Source organism: Emydura macquarii, unplaced genomic scaffold (genome assembly GCF_026122565.2).
Source record: "Emydura macquarii macquarii isolate MOO-44397 ecotype Brisbane River unplaced genomic scaffold, CSIRO-AGI_Emac_v2 contig_2063, whole genome shotgun sequence".
Taxonomy (NCBI): Eukaryota; Metazoa; Chordata; order Testudines; family Chelidae; genus Emydura; species Emydura macquarii.
In genome coordinates, this window is record NW_027132200.1 from 1,461,307 (window position 1) to 1,475,883 (window position 14,577).

Genomic DNA, 14,577 nt, shown 5'->3' on the forward strand with positions numbered 1-14,577 from the left:
TTATCTCTTCAGAGTAGCCTGGCCAACTTTCTAATTTGTGAAAACCAGACACTGAGTGACCGAACCTCCCCTGCCCCTCTCTCTTCCCACAAGACCCTGCCCCTGCTCCACCTCTTCATCCGAGCCCCACCCATTTCCTGAGACCCCACGCCCACTCCTCTTCCCCCCCCACCTCACTCACTGCTCTCTCCACCTCCCTCCCTCTGCAGCTGAGCAGGGATCCAGGCATGGGGAGAGGGAGGGTGAACGGTTTTGCAGCATATAAGTCCAAACAAAGGACCACATTTACTGAAATCAGATGATCTAGCTGCTGATCCATTGCAAATTTTAAATAGAGTCAAGAAATTTAATACGCAATTTTCACTTTTTTGTCAAAGTAATTGTTGAGCCTTTGTTCTCCTCAAATATTTGTGTGATGTCCCGTCCCTGAAAACATTTGAGCACTACCCAATCACCTGTGCAAAGCCTCACTTTCTTGTTAGTTTCTGTTTTGCTATCAGAACAATAATGTCTCCACAACAGACAGCTGTGTTTCTATCAGCTCCCTCTGTATCTGTCTTTCTCTTTCTCTGCTCAGGTGGCCACTTACGCATTCCTGGAATACCGGCACTTCCAGGAAAGGCCTAGGCTTGGCCTTGTCTGTATGACTCCACCCTTATCAGTGTGATCTTGCACGCACCACATTTCACCGGGTACTCCATTTTCAAGAGCACTTCACAGGGAATACCATTTTCAAGAGCATGATGCTCCTCCCTCACCAGCTGTGACAGTCACAATGGTGGCGGCGGAGCAGCTTGCTCCCGAAAATGGAGTTTCCTGTTCGATACCAGACAAAACCACACATTCTCCTGCACTGAGTGTTTCAGCCAGCAGAGGGAGCCCAAGTGAAGCCAAAGGAAGAATTCTGCATTCTGCCAGATAAGTTCACAGAGATCAAAGGGAAATCAAGCCCAGACAGTTCACAGTTAAAACAAACAATAAAAAAAGATTTCCCTGTGGTAGCAGAGATGTCCAGTTCTAGGCAGTGATGGTGAGTTCAATGAAGGCCACAAATCAGGGGTGATACCTCAATTGTTTTGAGCAATTTGTAGTTTGCAGTTCCATTCCAACCTTGCTGACAGTGATAGGTCTGAAGGCATACAGACCTTTTTTTCTCCAACTGTGCCCAGAACTGCCGAGTATGCCTCAGCTACTGCAGCAATGCAAGAACATTTTTCTCTTATCCCATCGATGATAGCACAATGATGTTTAGTTTCATCAGATACATCAGGGAAGTGGAGAGATGGTAGCATAATTTGTTGCTGCTCTTTGGAAGTTGTCAGAACACTGTCAGTTTGGGCAAACATTAAGTGATGCCCTGTGTGATCAATTTGTCCCTGGGTTACACAATGACCAGAAAAAGCTACTGTCTGTATCAGCTCTTACATTCAAAAAGGATGTTGAAGTAGCAATTGCAATTGAAACCACTGAGAAGGATTCTCTGGAATTTAGTGTCAGCCAAGACCTGCATGAAAGGTCAGAAACTAAAGGGAAAATCGGCATCCACAGGAGGAGAAAGGAGAGAGAAGAGGTCATCTACAGGGGAAATCTAACAAACATTTTAGATATCTGTACACTAATGCAAAAAGTATGGGCAATATACAGGAAGAACTAGTAATTCTAGTGAATAATCATTATTATGACATAATTGGCATCATAGAGACTTAGTAGGAAAATTCACATGACTGGAATAGTCGTATAGAATGGTACAGCTTGCTCAGGAAGGAAGGCAGGGAAAAAAGGGAGCAGATGCTGCATTGTATATCAAAGATGTATACACCTGCAATGAGGTCAAGATAGAGGTTGGAGGCAGATGTTTAAAATCTCTGGGCAAGGATTTAAGGGGTAAAAATCATACATTATATAATGATAGGGACTCTCCTATAGAGCACCTAATCAGGAAGAAAAAGTAGATGACACTTTTTTTTAAATAACTAACAAAATCATCCAAATACAGCAGATTATCCAACAAGTTCTTAGAATACATTGTAGACAATTTTTTATTACAGAAAGTGGAGAAAGCAACAAGGGGAGAGAGGCTGTTCTAAATTTGATTCTGACAAATAGGGAGGAACTGCTCAAGAATTTGAAGGTGGTAGCAGCTTGGATGAACAAGTGATCATGAAATGACAGAGTTCATAATTCTAAAGAATGGTAAGAGTGAAAATAGCAGAATAAATAGAATAGACCTCTAGAAGGCAGACTTCAGCAAACTAAGAGAATTGCTAGGTAAGGTCCAATGAGAAGCAAGTCTAAGGGGAAAAAAAGGTTCAGGAGAATTGGCAGTTTTTTAAAGGGACATTATTAAGGGCACAAGAACAAACTATCCCAGTGGACAGGAAAGAGAAAATATTGGTATTAACTAGGAGATCTTCAATGGCCTGAAACACACACACACATAAAGAGTCGTATAAAAAGTGGAAACACAAGCGGAGTGCTCCAGGGGTTGGTCCTGAGGCCGGTTTTGTTTAACATCTTCATTAATGATCTGGAGGATGGGATAGACTGCACCCTCAACAAGTTTGCAGATGACACTAAGCTGGGGGGAGTGGCAGATACCCTGGAAGGTAGGGATAAGATACAGAAGGACCATAACAAACTGGAGGATTGGGCCAAAAGAAACCTGATGAGGTTCAACAAGGACAAGTACAGAGTCCTGCACTTAGAACGGAAGAATTCCATGCACAGCTACAGACTGGGGACTGACGAGCTAGGCAGAAGTTCTGCAGACAAGGACCTGGGGGTAACCATGGATAAGAAGCTGGATATGAGTCAGCAGTGTGCTCTGGTTGCCAAGAAGGCTAATAGCATATTGGGCTGCATTAGTAGGAGCATTGCCAGCAGATTGAGGGAAGGGATAATTCCCCTCTATTCAGCATTGGTGAGGCCGCATTTGAAGTATTGTGTCCAGTTTTGGGCCCCCCACTACAAAAAGGATGTGGACAAGTTGGAGAGAGTGCAGCGGAGGGCAACAAAAATGATTAGGGGGCTGGAGCACAAGACTTATGAGGAGAGACTGAGGGAACGAGGCTTGTTTAGTATGCAAAAGAGAAGAATGAGGGGGGATTTGATAGCAGCCTTTAACTACCTGAAAGGGGGTTCCAGGGAGAATGGAGCTAGGCTGTTTTCAGTGGTAGCAGATAACAGAACAAGGACCAATGGTCTCAAGTTGCAGGGAGGGAGGTCTAGGTTGGACATTAGGAAAAAGTTTTTCACTAGGAGGGTGGTGAAGCACTGGAATGGATTATCTAGGGAGGTGGTAGAATCTCCATCTTTAGAGGTTTTTAAGCTGCGGCTTGACAAAATCCTCACTGGGATTATTTAGCTGAGTTAGTCCTGCTTTGAACAGGGGTTGGACTAGATGACCTCCTGAGGTCCCTTCCAACTCTATGATTCTATGATTCTAACTCTGTCAAATTATGAAGGATGAATTTAAAAAAAAACCCAACACAAGCATGTAGACACAAAATTATAAAGGTCAAGGCACAAAACAATATTGAACTAGCTGGAGACACAGAAAGCTAACAAGAAAACATTAGAAGCAGGAGAAAGTCCACGGACAGAGTAAGCCATTTTCTCAAAAAGAAGGGAAAGATAATAACAAAAAAAATGCAACAATGACTGAAATGTTATATGCCATTTTTTATTCAGTTTTCACCAAAAGGTGAGCAGTGAGTGGACAACTACATAATGAACATCAGTGTAAATGGAGTACAATCTGAAACTAAAAGAACAAGTTACAAAGTAGTTAGATGTCTTGAAGTGATCAGGGCCTGACAAAATACATCCTAAAATATGTAAGAAACTGACTAAAAAGATCTCTGAGCCATTAGTGATTATCTTTGGAGTACAGGAGAGATCCCAGAGGACTGGAAAAAAGCAAATATAGTACCTATCTGTAAAAAGGGGAATAAAGACAACCCAGGGAATTATATACCAGTTATCTTTGCTTCAATACCTTGAAAGATAATGGAACAAATAATCAAACAATCATTTTGCAAGCACCTAGATGATGCAAGCAAGAAGATGGTAATGCAAAAAGTAACAGTCAATATGGATTTGTAAAGAGCAAATCATGTCAAACAAATCTAATATCCTTCTTTGATACAAGTATCAAGCTTTGTGGATAGGGAGGGAAGCAGTAGATGGGATATATCTTGACTTTAGCAAGACTTCTAATACTATCTCATATGACCTTCTCATAAGCAAACTAGAGAAATATAGGCTAGATTAACCTTTTATAATGTGGATGCACAACTGATTGGAAAACCATATTGAGAGAGTACTTATCTATGGTTCACAGTAAAGCTGGGAGGGCATATTGAGTAGGGTCCTGCAAGGATCTGTCCTGGCCCAGTTCTATTCAATATCTTCATAAAGGATTTGGATAATGGCATAGAGAGTATTCTTATAAAGTTTGCAGATGATGCCACTTTAGAGGACAGGATTAGAATTCAAAATGATCTTGACAAACTGGAGAAAGAAATGGTCTGAAATAAATAGGATCAAATTCAATAAAGACAAATGCAAATTACTATACTGAGGAAGGAATAATCAATTGCACAAATACAAAATGGGAAATGATGGCCTAGGAGGAGTATGGCAGAAAAGATCTGGAAGTTATAGTGGATCAGAAATTAAATATGAGTGAAAAATGTAATACTGTTGCCAAAAAGTGAACATTATTCTGGGATGTATCAGCAGGAGTTTTGTAAGCAAGACATGAGAAGTAATTCTTCCACCCTACTCCGCATTGATAAGACCTCAGCTGGAGTACTGTGTCCAGTTCTTGGTACTACACTTCAGGAAAGATGTGGACAAACTGGAGAAAGTCCAGAGGAGAGCAACAAAAATGATTAAAGTTCTCGAAAATATGACCTATGAGGAAAGATTGAAGAAACTGAATTTGTTTAGTCTTGAGAAGTGAAGATTGAAGGGGGACATACTAACAGTCTTCAAGTACATAAAAGCTTATTATAAAGAGGATGATGATAAACTGAGAACAGGACAAGAAGTAAAGGGCTTAAATTGCAGGAAGGGAGTTTTAGATTATGCATTAGGAAAAACTTCCTAACTTTAAGGATTGTTAAACACTGGAACAAATTACCTTGGGAGGTTGTGGAATCTCTGTCATTGAAGGTTTTTAAGAACACATTAGACAAACACCAATCAGGGATGGTGCTGTCTAGACCATCCCTGACTATTAGTCCTGCCTCAGTCCAGAGGACTGGACTATATGGCTTATTGAAGTCCCTTCCAGTCCTACAATAAATTTAGGATTTCATAATGTGGAAAAGACAAGAGGTCTAGTGACTTTGATGAACTCAACACGAAACATGTTATTGGAAGCTGGACTCAGAGATGGCATCTGGCTCACACCCTTAATCCAGGGAGTTCCCGCAAGAATGGCGCTTGATACTGGAGCTGCCATCTTGCTGATTTCTGCATCTACCTCTCACCAGACTTGTCATAAGTTCCTCTGAAAGAAACCTCCACAGTTCTGAAGACTTATACCAGAGAAAAATTAGTCCCAAAAGGGATAATCCATGTGAAATGTCAACTCAATGGACAATCAGTTAGTTTATCCTTCTATGTGATTGAAGGAAAGTGTCCACCAATATTTGTCAGATTTTCGCTTGAGAAGTTTACGATGAACTGGAGAGAGATCAATGTGATCAAGAAAACACCTTAAAATTTTCAAGAAATGCTGGACAGACTCCATAGTTTATGAAAAAGAACTTGGACCAATGAACAACATGTGCATCTTACTGTTAAGTCTGACAGCCATCCAAAATATTGAAAGCCCGGTGTTGTGCTTTATGCTCTGAAGCCTCTTGTAAGAAGCTGATTTGGACCACTTAGTAGCATCTAGTCACCGGTTTCACATAATGAGTGGACTACCCTCATTGTACCAATGATCAAGAAGGATGGCTCTGTCCAAAATTGTGGAGATGTCAAAGTGACACTGAATCCAACTTTATGTGCAGACCAGTATAAACTTCTTTATATTGAAGATTTGTTTGCTTCTTTTAGTGAAGGACAGTGTTTCAGTAAACTGGATTTACTTAATGCATACTTTTAAATAGAGATTGATCTAGCATCTCACAAATATCTCACAATCAATAAGCAACAAGGCTTATTTTGTTACAACAGGTTGCCTTTTGGTATTACAATCGGCACCTGCTCTGTTCCAGAAAACCAGAAATTCTGAAAGGACTGAATAGAGTTCAGTGCTATTTGAATGACATCTTTGGTACAGAAAAGTATCAAGCAGATTGTCTTCGAAATTTGGACTCTGTGTTACAACTCTGAAAGACCATAATATGAGAGTATGTCAAGTGAATTTTGAATTTTTCACACCTTCAGTTGAATACCTTTGAAACATAAATGGTGCCCTGGGGTACGTAAGGAAATCACCACAGAAACAGAAGGTGGTTCTTCAAGTGCCTGCACCCAAAGAACATTTTACAGTTATTACATTCATTCTTAGGACGGCTTAACTATTATGGTAAATTTCTCCCTAATTTGGTGACAATATTGGCACCTTTACATGAACAATTACTAGCAAAGAAAAAAATGGAAAAGGATTAAAGGGTGAGCGTGCATTTAAGCAAATAAAAAAACTGTTGATCTCAGCCAAAGTTCTTACACACTTTGGAGCCTCACTACTATTGCAATTGGTTTCTGATGCTTTACCATGTAGAATTATTGCAGTTCTTTCCCACCTTTTTGCTAATGACATGGAGAAACCAACTGCTTTTGCTTCCCAATACTTATCCACCCTGAGAAGAGCTATACACAAATGGAAAGAGAAGCTGTTAGCATGATTTTCAGAATTCAGAAGTTCCATACCTATCTGAATAGCAGACATTTTACATTGCTGAGAGATCATTGCTGTTACTTTTAATTTACGTACCAAAACATGGAATTCCATCTTTTTTGGGCATTGCTACACTTTCAGCTCATTCTTATTCTATTCAATTCCATAAAGGGATTCAGCACAGCAATGCTCATAGGGTGTCACACCTTCCATGCCCAAGCTCTGATCAACCCAAACAAACTTTGGATGAAGTGTTCTATCTCAATTTGATGGATAGAATACTCATAACTAGCACAAACATCAACAAAGGATGATATGCTAAGGATGATGAGAAGGGAATGAGATGGTTCTACAAGGTACAGTGCTGATCATAAGAATCCCCAGTTTATACAGTTCATCTTATGTCAACCTGCATTATCTATTAATTACAGTTGGATCTTATGGGGAGTGAGAGTAATCATTCCAAAATCACTTCAATCTCAGGTTTTGGAAGCTCTTCACAAAGATCATTTTGACATCATGTGGCACTGAGACCTTCCTGTCTAGCAAATGTCTTCTTGAATAATATGTGAATTAGAGCAGAGTTGAAGGAGCCACAGATGAAGTTTGGCAAGTAGCTTGAGTGCCAACCACACACAGTGACCTGTTGCATAACAGTACAAGGCACAGTTGGAGAATGAGTGATTGTAGCAACTGGATCCTGTCCTCAGGCGGGTATGATTTTTCTTTTATGGAGTCAATCACGGCACCCACAAACTCTTTGTCTGCTACAGGGTAAGGGATGATTTTTCATAGTTCATTGTGAGGCCCAGTTAGGTGAAAAAGAGAGAGAGAGAGAGAGAGAGAGAGAGAGAGAGAGAATATACCAAGCTTGCTGTTTTATCACTCTGGATTTTGCTTCTGTTCTGCCAGATGTCCAAGTAACGGTAAATTAAGTGCCTTGTCTTTTCAGGAGGCTGCTAACATCACTAGGCATTTTATGAAGACTCTTGGAGTAATGGTAATATCTTGTACTGGTATTGATTGGATCATACCATGTATCTCAAGTATTTCCTGTGGGCTTGGTGGATGGCTATATGAAAGCATGCACCTGATAAGCAGAGAGTCATGAACCTATATTGAGCCTGAAGAGGTAGAATGATGGAGGCAAACATCATCCTGAATCTGAAGTTGGCATATGTGTTTGTTCAGTCTCTTCAGATCTAGAATAGCATGAAGAACCCCTTTCTTCTTCAGGTTAAGGAAATACCAGGAGTAGAAGCCTCTTCTGTTGCTTCTAGATGGAGAAATGAGCACACTTCTTTTTGTAATAGGCTCTCACGAGAAGGATCCCTGAAGAGATATGGGGAATGATGTGAGGGATGGAGAGGGTGTGGAAATGAAGGGGATAGTACTGGGCAGCTGTGTTCTGCATCTATTTGTCCAACGTGCTATCAAACCAAGCCTGATGGAATGTGGCAAGGTGGTTCCCAAAACTCCTGATCAATTCTGATGTGGCTCTTTACATTCCTGTCAAATCTACAACCTGGCTGATGGAGTGGTGTGGGCACTGGAAGAGGCAGATGATGAGTGCCTTTGAGTATTGCGATCATTTTCAGATCAGGTACTCTACAGCTGTCTACCCTGAGAACAGAGAAGAGCTTGCTGCCTCTTTGGGCAGGGAGTTGGTATATAAATCCCCAGTGAAGTAGTCTCTCCAAAAGCTTGGCAGTTTTATAAGATTTTGGTTTTTAAACAAAAGTCTGACTGCATGCCAGGTGATTTTTATCAAATTTCTACAGAACAATTTAAAGGTACATTATCAGAAGAATCATAATTCAGCAATAAGGCATTTAATGTTGTGATAAATTTTGGCAACTGCCAATACTTACCCTCACACACAGGCTGTAAACCAGACCAAGAACCATTAAGCAAACATGTTCGTTCTGCAGAGCCTCTCAGTTGATAACCCATTTCACAGAAGAAACGTAGTAGACTTTTTATTTTGAATTCATCCCCGAGTCTTGATCCATGAGGTGGTATACCTGGATCACCACAATATCCAGGACTATTTCCTGTAAAACATAATACAGTAGACTCACTGGCAGACAAATTATATTTAATTGTATGTGTAGAAAGTAATCTCTCAAGGGTTACTAGTTAGATTGTTTCTGTTTTAATAAATCAATTTGCTTCCAGTTTGGGAGACTGAAAGAAATAAGTAACTTCTGTGTCTATGTCCCAGTCTGATAAGACTTAATTAAAGCACACAAAGTAAGACAAAATAAGGGATACAAGACAAATATTGATTCTGAAAGCCTATTATCTTGTCTGATCAATTATTTCTTTAGCACAAATAACATTTTCTATTTGCTCAGTTTTATAGTTCAATATTTCTGCTGCTATTAATTTATAACAATAAAAGTAAGAAAACAGCAGAATTGGAGAGAGGTATAGTTAAGTATGAAGTGGAGAATAGTTGAGATGTATATATCCACATGTACATATCCACTAGTGAATAGCTAAGAAGCTACCAATAATATGTAAGCTGTTCCCATGCTAAGTGTGTGAAATTATATAATAGCCAATCAGCAATTGTGTGACCATTGTATGCAGAGATGATAAAAGGTATATAAGCTGGAGAACAAGATGGACATTCTGCTTGCAATCATATTGGTTTTGTCTTTATCGTCCTGCATCCTCTGTCATCAGCACCCATCCTCTGGCATTGGGGACAACAATTCACAAAGGATTCCAAATATGCTGCACTTATGCTAGACTCTCCAAAGAGGGTCATGGTTGGTGATAGCTATACTGCATCAGTCAGCCAGCTTGTCAAACATGAAGGGATGGATACTCTTCATAGAATAGCAAAGCAAGCTCTCCCCGTGTTGGAGAGGCCAGAATATCTCCTGAGACTTTCTCTGCTTGTAACCTCTGCATCAAACCTTTATGGTAGGCTGAGTCTGAAGGTCATGATCTGGTCCAAAATAAGCAATAAAAGGCAACAACACAAGACTTACAACAGTCATGCCTTAGTTACACTCTATTTGTGTTGTGAGGAACAATTTTGATGGCCAAGAGTCAGTAAACACCCAAAAATGCAGGAGACGGCATCCCAAATGTATTGATTTTTTTTTTAATAAATTGGCAGGAAGTGATAAATTTGCTACATATTTTTAATAATACATTATGAAATTTAACATAAAATTATATCCCTGCTATAAAAATCAATCGGATTCTTCACAGAATCTTTTAGCAAGATTATAATTTTCTACAAAATTGTGTGTTTGTGTGTGTGTGTGTGTGTATATATATGTATATATAATATTATCTTTTATGTTAATAATATATATATATATATATATATATATATATATATATATATATATATATATATATGAATGAGTAGTGTCTTTATAATACCATGGAAACACCTGAACACACACTGGATGAAATCCTTGTTTGACTGAAGTCAATGTCAAAACTCCTACTGGCATTATTTGGCCCAGGATTTCATTCACTGAATTTAAGGCTCTCTGAGGGCATGGAGACATACAGTGAGCTATTTGGTAGGTAGAACACAGCATGCATGTGCAATACTTGATAGATGCATGGAATGTGCATTATACACATAGTAGTATTTTCATTACACTTTTGTATAATATTGCTAACAAGAATGGGATTAAATCTGTATGAATTTTTACAGCATTGTTTGCCTACCCTTTATTGAGTAACTAATTAGCCTTGTTACTTCTTATTTATTTTATCTGTAACATTGTAATAGTTCTTTTGTTTACAGAACCAGTATTATTTTCATAATTGCAGAAAGATTTGGAGCCTTTATTTTTCACACCAGAATTTATTTCTGATTTTAGAAGGCACCATCTGAGGTAAATTAAGGAGATCTTACTTTAGAAATGAAAGAATATATTTGAGTAACAGATAAGCCTATGGAGTATCTTAATATAGTCATTTATAATAAATATCAATGTTATGTGTTACAATGCTTTTACTGGCAGAAATGTAGCCTGGTCACATTGCTCACAAATGATTTTTGGAGTCCTCCAAAACAAGGACCTGATCCAGTGATATGCTGGGCACCCCTCATCTCCCATTGAACTCAATGGAAGCAAAGGGCCTGTTGAGTATCTTGCTGGATCAGACTCCAGGCGACAATAAACACACAGATCACAGCGCACAATGTATGTGCTATGTAGATGTCATACATGTTACAGAAAAAACTAAACAAAACAAAAAGAACACCTGACTTAGAAACATATTACAGGGGTTCAAAATTGTACTGGGACTATTTTTCATATTGCTCCACTAATAAACATAATCGGATGTCTTAGTTGTCATGGGCCCAATTCTGAATTTATTAAAGTGATTAATATAAATGAGATATACTGCTTATTAATGTAGGTAGCTTCTGGTACAAAGTAGCTAGTATACACAGACGTTGTATGTATTTGAATAATTCTAAATCCCTTGGTGGATTCAAAAAGCCACTTCTTTATTTTGTTTTTAAATCCAGTCACCATAGATAAGTTTCCTCCTTCTCCTACAAATGTGAATTTCTCAGGGCAAAAACTTCCCTGTCTCAAGACAGGAAACACAATTATACACAAGTAACAACTTTTTAATTAGACTAGATTTTTTAAAATCAGACTGATCATATCAGTCTGGCCTTAGAATTTATGAATCCATGAAAATGTTATAATTTTCAAGTCCAGTATTGCAAGGCCCTAAAGGTATAGAAACTGAAACTTCCTACCAAAGTAATCAGAATGTCACCTTCTCACCACAGGTCTGGCCTCTTTACATCAAATAAAATGGTCCAAGAGCATATAAAGATCCAGTTCTGGCTGGGGATAAATCCCACAGTACAGACACTGGAAGAGCAGAGGGTATGTAATGTTAGGTGGTTTACCATTTAATATCCAGGCTCTTCTGGTTTTGTGTCAGGTATGTTGTTGTGCGGTAGTCTTAATGTACACACAAAAAATTGTGTATAAATAAGACTGAGCATACGTATAAATGCAAAGCAGAATAGTGGAAATATACTGTTTTGTGATGTCATTTTATGTAGCATTGTACTGAACATGTTACAAAGAAGAAGGCTCCAACATAGTGACAAAGTGACTGAGGGCAAATGTATCAGGATGTTTGAATAAACAGTTGCAAATGAAATGTGTCACTACTGGAAGAAATAAAATAAAGCTGAAGCCAAAAATGTAAAATTAAAAATTGCTACTTGGAAATAATTGTAATCACTTTAATTACAAGGTCACATTCACATGATGGTTCATACAACTACCTGAGCAGTGAGGGAGAGTTCCGCTCCAATGGCTATCTTCTTGGCACACTCTAGTAGAATTTCCTATGAGAGTTCGACTTGCTGTGCAAGAATAGTGAACTATGGATCCATATGTGAATTTGTCTCCTGAAAGAACTGCATTGGCAGGAACTCCAGGATGTCCACAAGAAATAGCTACAAAGAGGAAAGAAAAACATTATTATTACATGGCTGTTCATTTTCAGATATCACAAACATCTGTGACAGACTTCTAAATATGAAGTCAGCTCTGCACAAAATAAACCTACAGTTGGGTTGCTGTTGTCTGATATGTTTAGTTTTGTTGTTGCTGTGGATGATTTGTGTGTGTTTGATAAGGTTAAGGTTAAGGTCAAGAACTACATGTAAAACTCATTTCTTGACTTAGTTTCCTCAATAATTTCTGCCACATCCAACAAATCCCTCAACTGCCCTCACAAAATCCTATAAACTATATATACTGTTTCTGCCACAGGCAGGAAAGCAAATCAGTGAGATTTTTATTGTTTATTTATATTTTGAAATACATAGGAGGTGATCAGGTACTACAGAGATAGAGAGAATCTTGATAATTAAATAGAGGATAGCTAGAATGTAGGCAGATACGAAATTTTATCAGAGTAATTCATAAAGGGCAGTGAATGATAGGAAAATATATTTATGATCATTTTGGTGAATTATGAATTGTATGTATTTACTTATTTATTTTGGGTTCTGAAAAATTTCATACAAGCAAAATTTTGTTTGTACACATGTTCCATTAAAAAAAAAAAAGCCAAGAGTTGAAATTTGTTTGATCAGGACACAAAATTAATTTCCTTATTAAAGGAAATTTATATCCAGAAAGAAAATATTTTTAAAAGCCTAGGTCATCCAATAAGGGAAAAGAAGAAAAAGGAAAAGAATTCTACATAATGTAAATAAACAATCACAAAATTCAAACAGCAGGTTCTGAATGTAGATTAATTGACTGAATATTCACTGTTTCCAAACAATTATATGTAAAATTTAAACAAACAATGTTGAACAGGAGTAAATTTCTAACTGTGATCTGGTTTTGTGTTTGTAGAGAATTTGGGAAAAGAAATAAAGGCTATTTTCATCAAGCAGCATCTGATGGCCCTTGTGTAAAGACAAATTGAAATATAATTTAAAAAAAAATGATTCACAAAAAATCATTGTCTTACACCCAAAGTGACAGTCTCTTTCTATTTTTACTGCTGAACTGAGAATTTTTAACACAAAATGTTTCTATATTGGGTTTGATGTTTATAATCTTATCTAAGCACTTTTTTTTCTCAGTTTTATACTTGGAGTAAGAGAGTGAAACAATGTATGATCCCTTTGAGGAATTAAACTCTCTCTTGGTATTTGGAAATCTGCTTAAGAATTCAAATATCAAAGGTGCAAATCTTATAGTCCTCACTGAAAAACTCTCATTCACTTGAGGAAGGAAAGTGGGATTTGTCCTATAGACACATTTCTGAAGGATTTGTGAATCTCAGGAAAATGAAATGGGTAGATCTGAATTATAGTGCAACAGGGACAGCAGATCAGAGCCAATTTCTGCTCTCCATTACACAGAGAAAAGAATTTGTCCTCATCTGTGGAATTTCCCCAGAGTCATGATTTTAGTGGGTGAGGGGGGATCACAGACAGAGAGTAGTGGGACAGGGCCACAAAGGTCTGTATATAATTTTCATTCAGTTGTGGATAAAAGTGTGAAAGTATGCTTGGGGTGTGTAAAGTATTCTTGCCAGTGGTTGATTTTTTAAACAGTGTCTATACATACAGTATCTATACATTTAGTTAATAGGCAATTTGGTAATCTGAATGAACCTGATTTACAGAGTTACTGATCACTCACACTCATATCTACTTCCACTGGAAATGTGAGTTCTCAGTATTTCTGAAAATCAAGTTCAGAGTGCCTGGCTGCATTGATATTGGTTATGGATGATATGTTGAATAAGAGAGACACACAGACAGACACAAAGAACAAAATCACAGGTTTATAGGACAAGACTGCTAATATGGTTCAATCAGATTCATTGAACTGGTTGGAATATATGTGTGTGCTAGTACAAGGAAACAAAGTAAACCATGGAATATATCATTAGCAAAAAGAAAAATAAAACTATTTAGTGAACATGGAAATTAAAATGTTGTGAGCTGTTCATATTCCCCTAAATTTTGTACTAATTCAGAAACCTCATGTCAGAAACAGAACAGGGACCAATCACAAGGGGAAATGAAAACTAGTTAAATGGTTCATTTCTAGAGATCTGAAATTCACTAAGGTGATTATAAAAACCAGCAGAACTCACCAGAAATCTTTCTGAAAATAAATAAATGAAGTGGTGTTATTGGAAGAAATGGAACCTCCTTCCTGAACAAAATT

General features: G+C 38.0%; 1 protein-coding gene across 1 annotated transcript in view; it reads right to left on the reverse strand.

Annotated features, from left to right (window-relative positions):
• CSMD1 (CUB and Sushi multiple domains 1) overlaps positions 1-14,577 on the reverse strand; it is a 1,845,645-nt gene that overhangs the window by 43,189 nt on the left and 1,787,879 nt on the right. Inside the window, exons 56-57 of the mRNA XM_067558441.1 lie at positions 12,159-12,332; positions 8,731-8,913 (exon numbers count right to left, since the gene is read on the reverse strand). Of these exons, the coding sequence (XP_067414542.1) occupies positions 8,731-8,913; positions 12,159-12,332 (357 nt within the window). The remainder of the gene's footprint in view (positions 1-8,730; positions 8,914-12,158; positions 12,333-14,577) is intronic.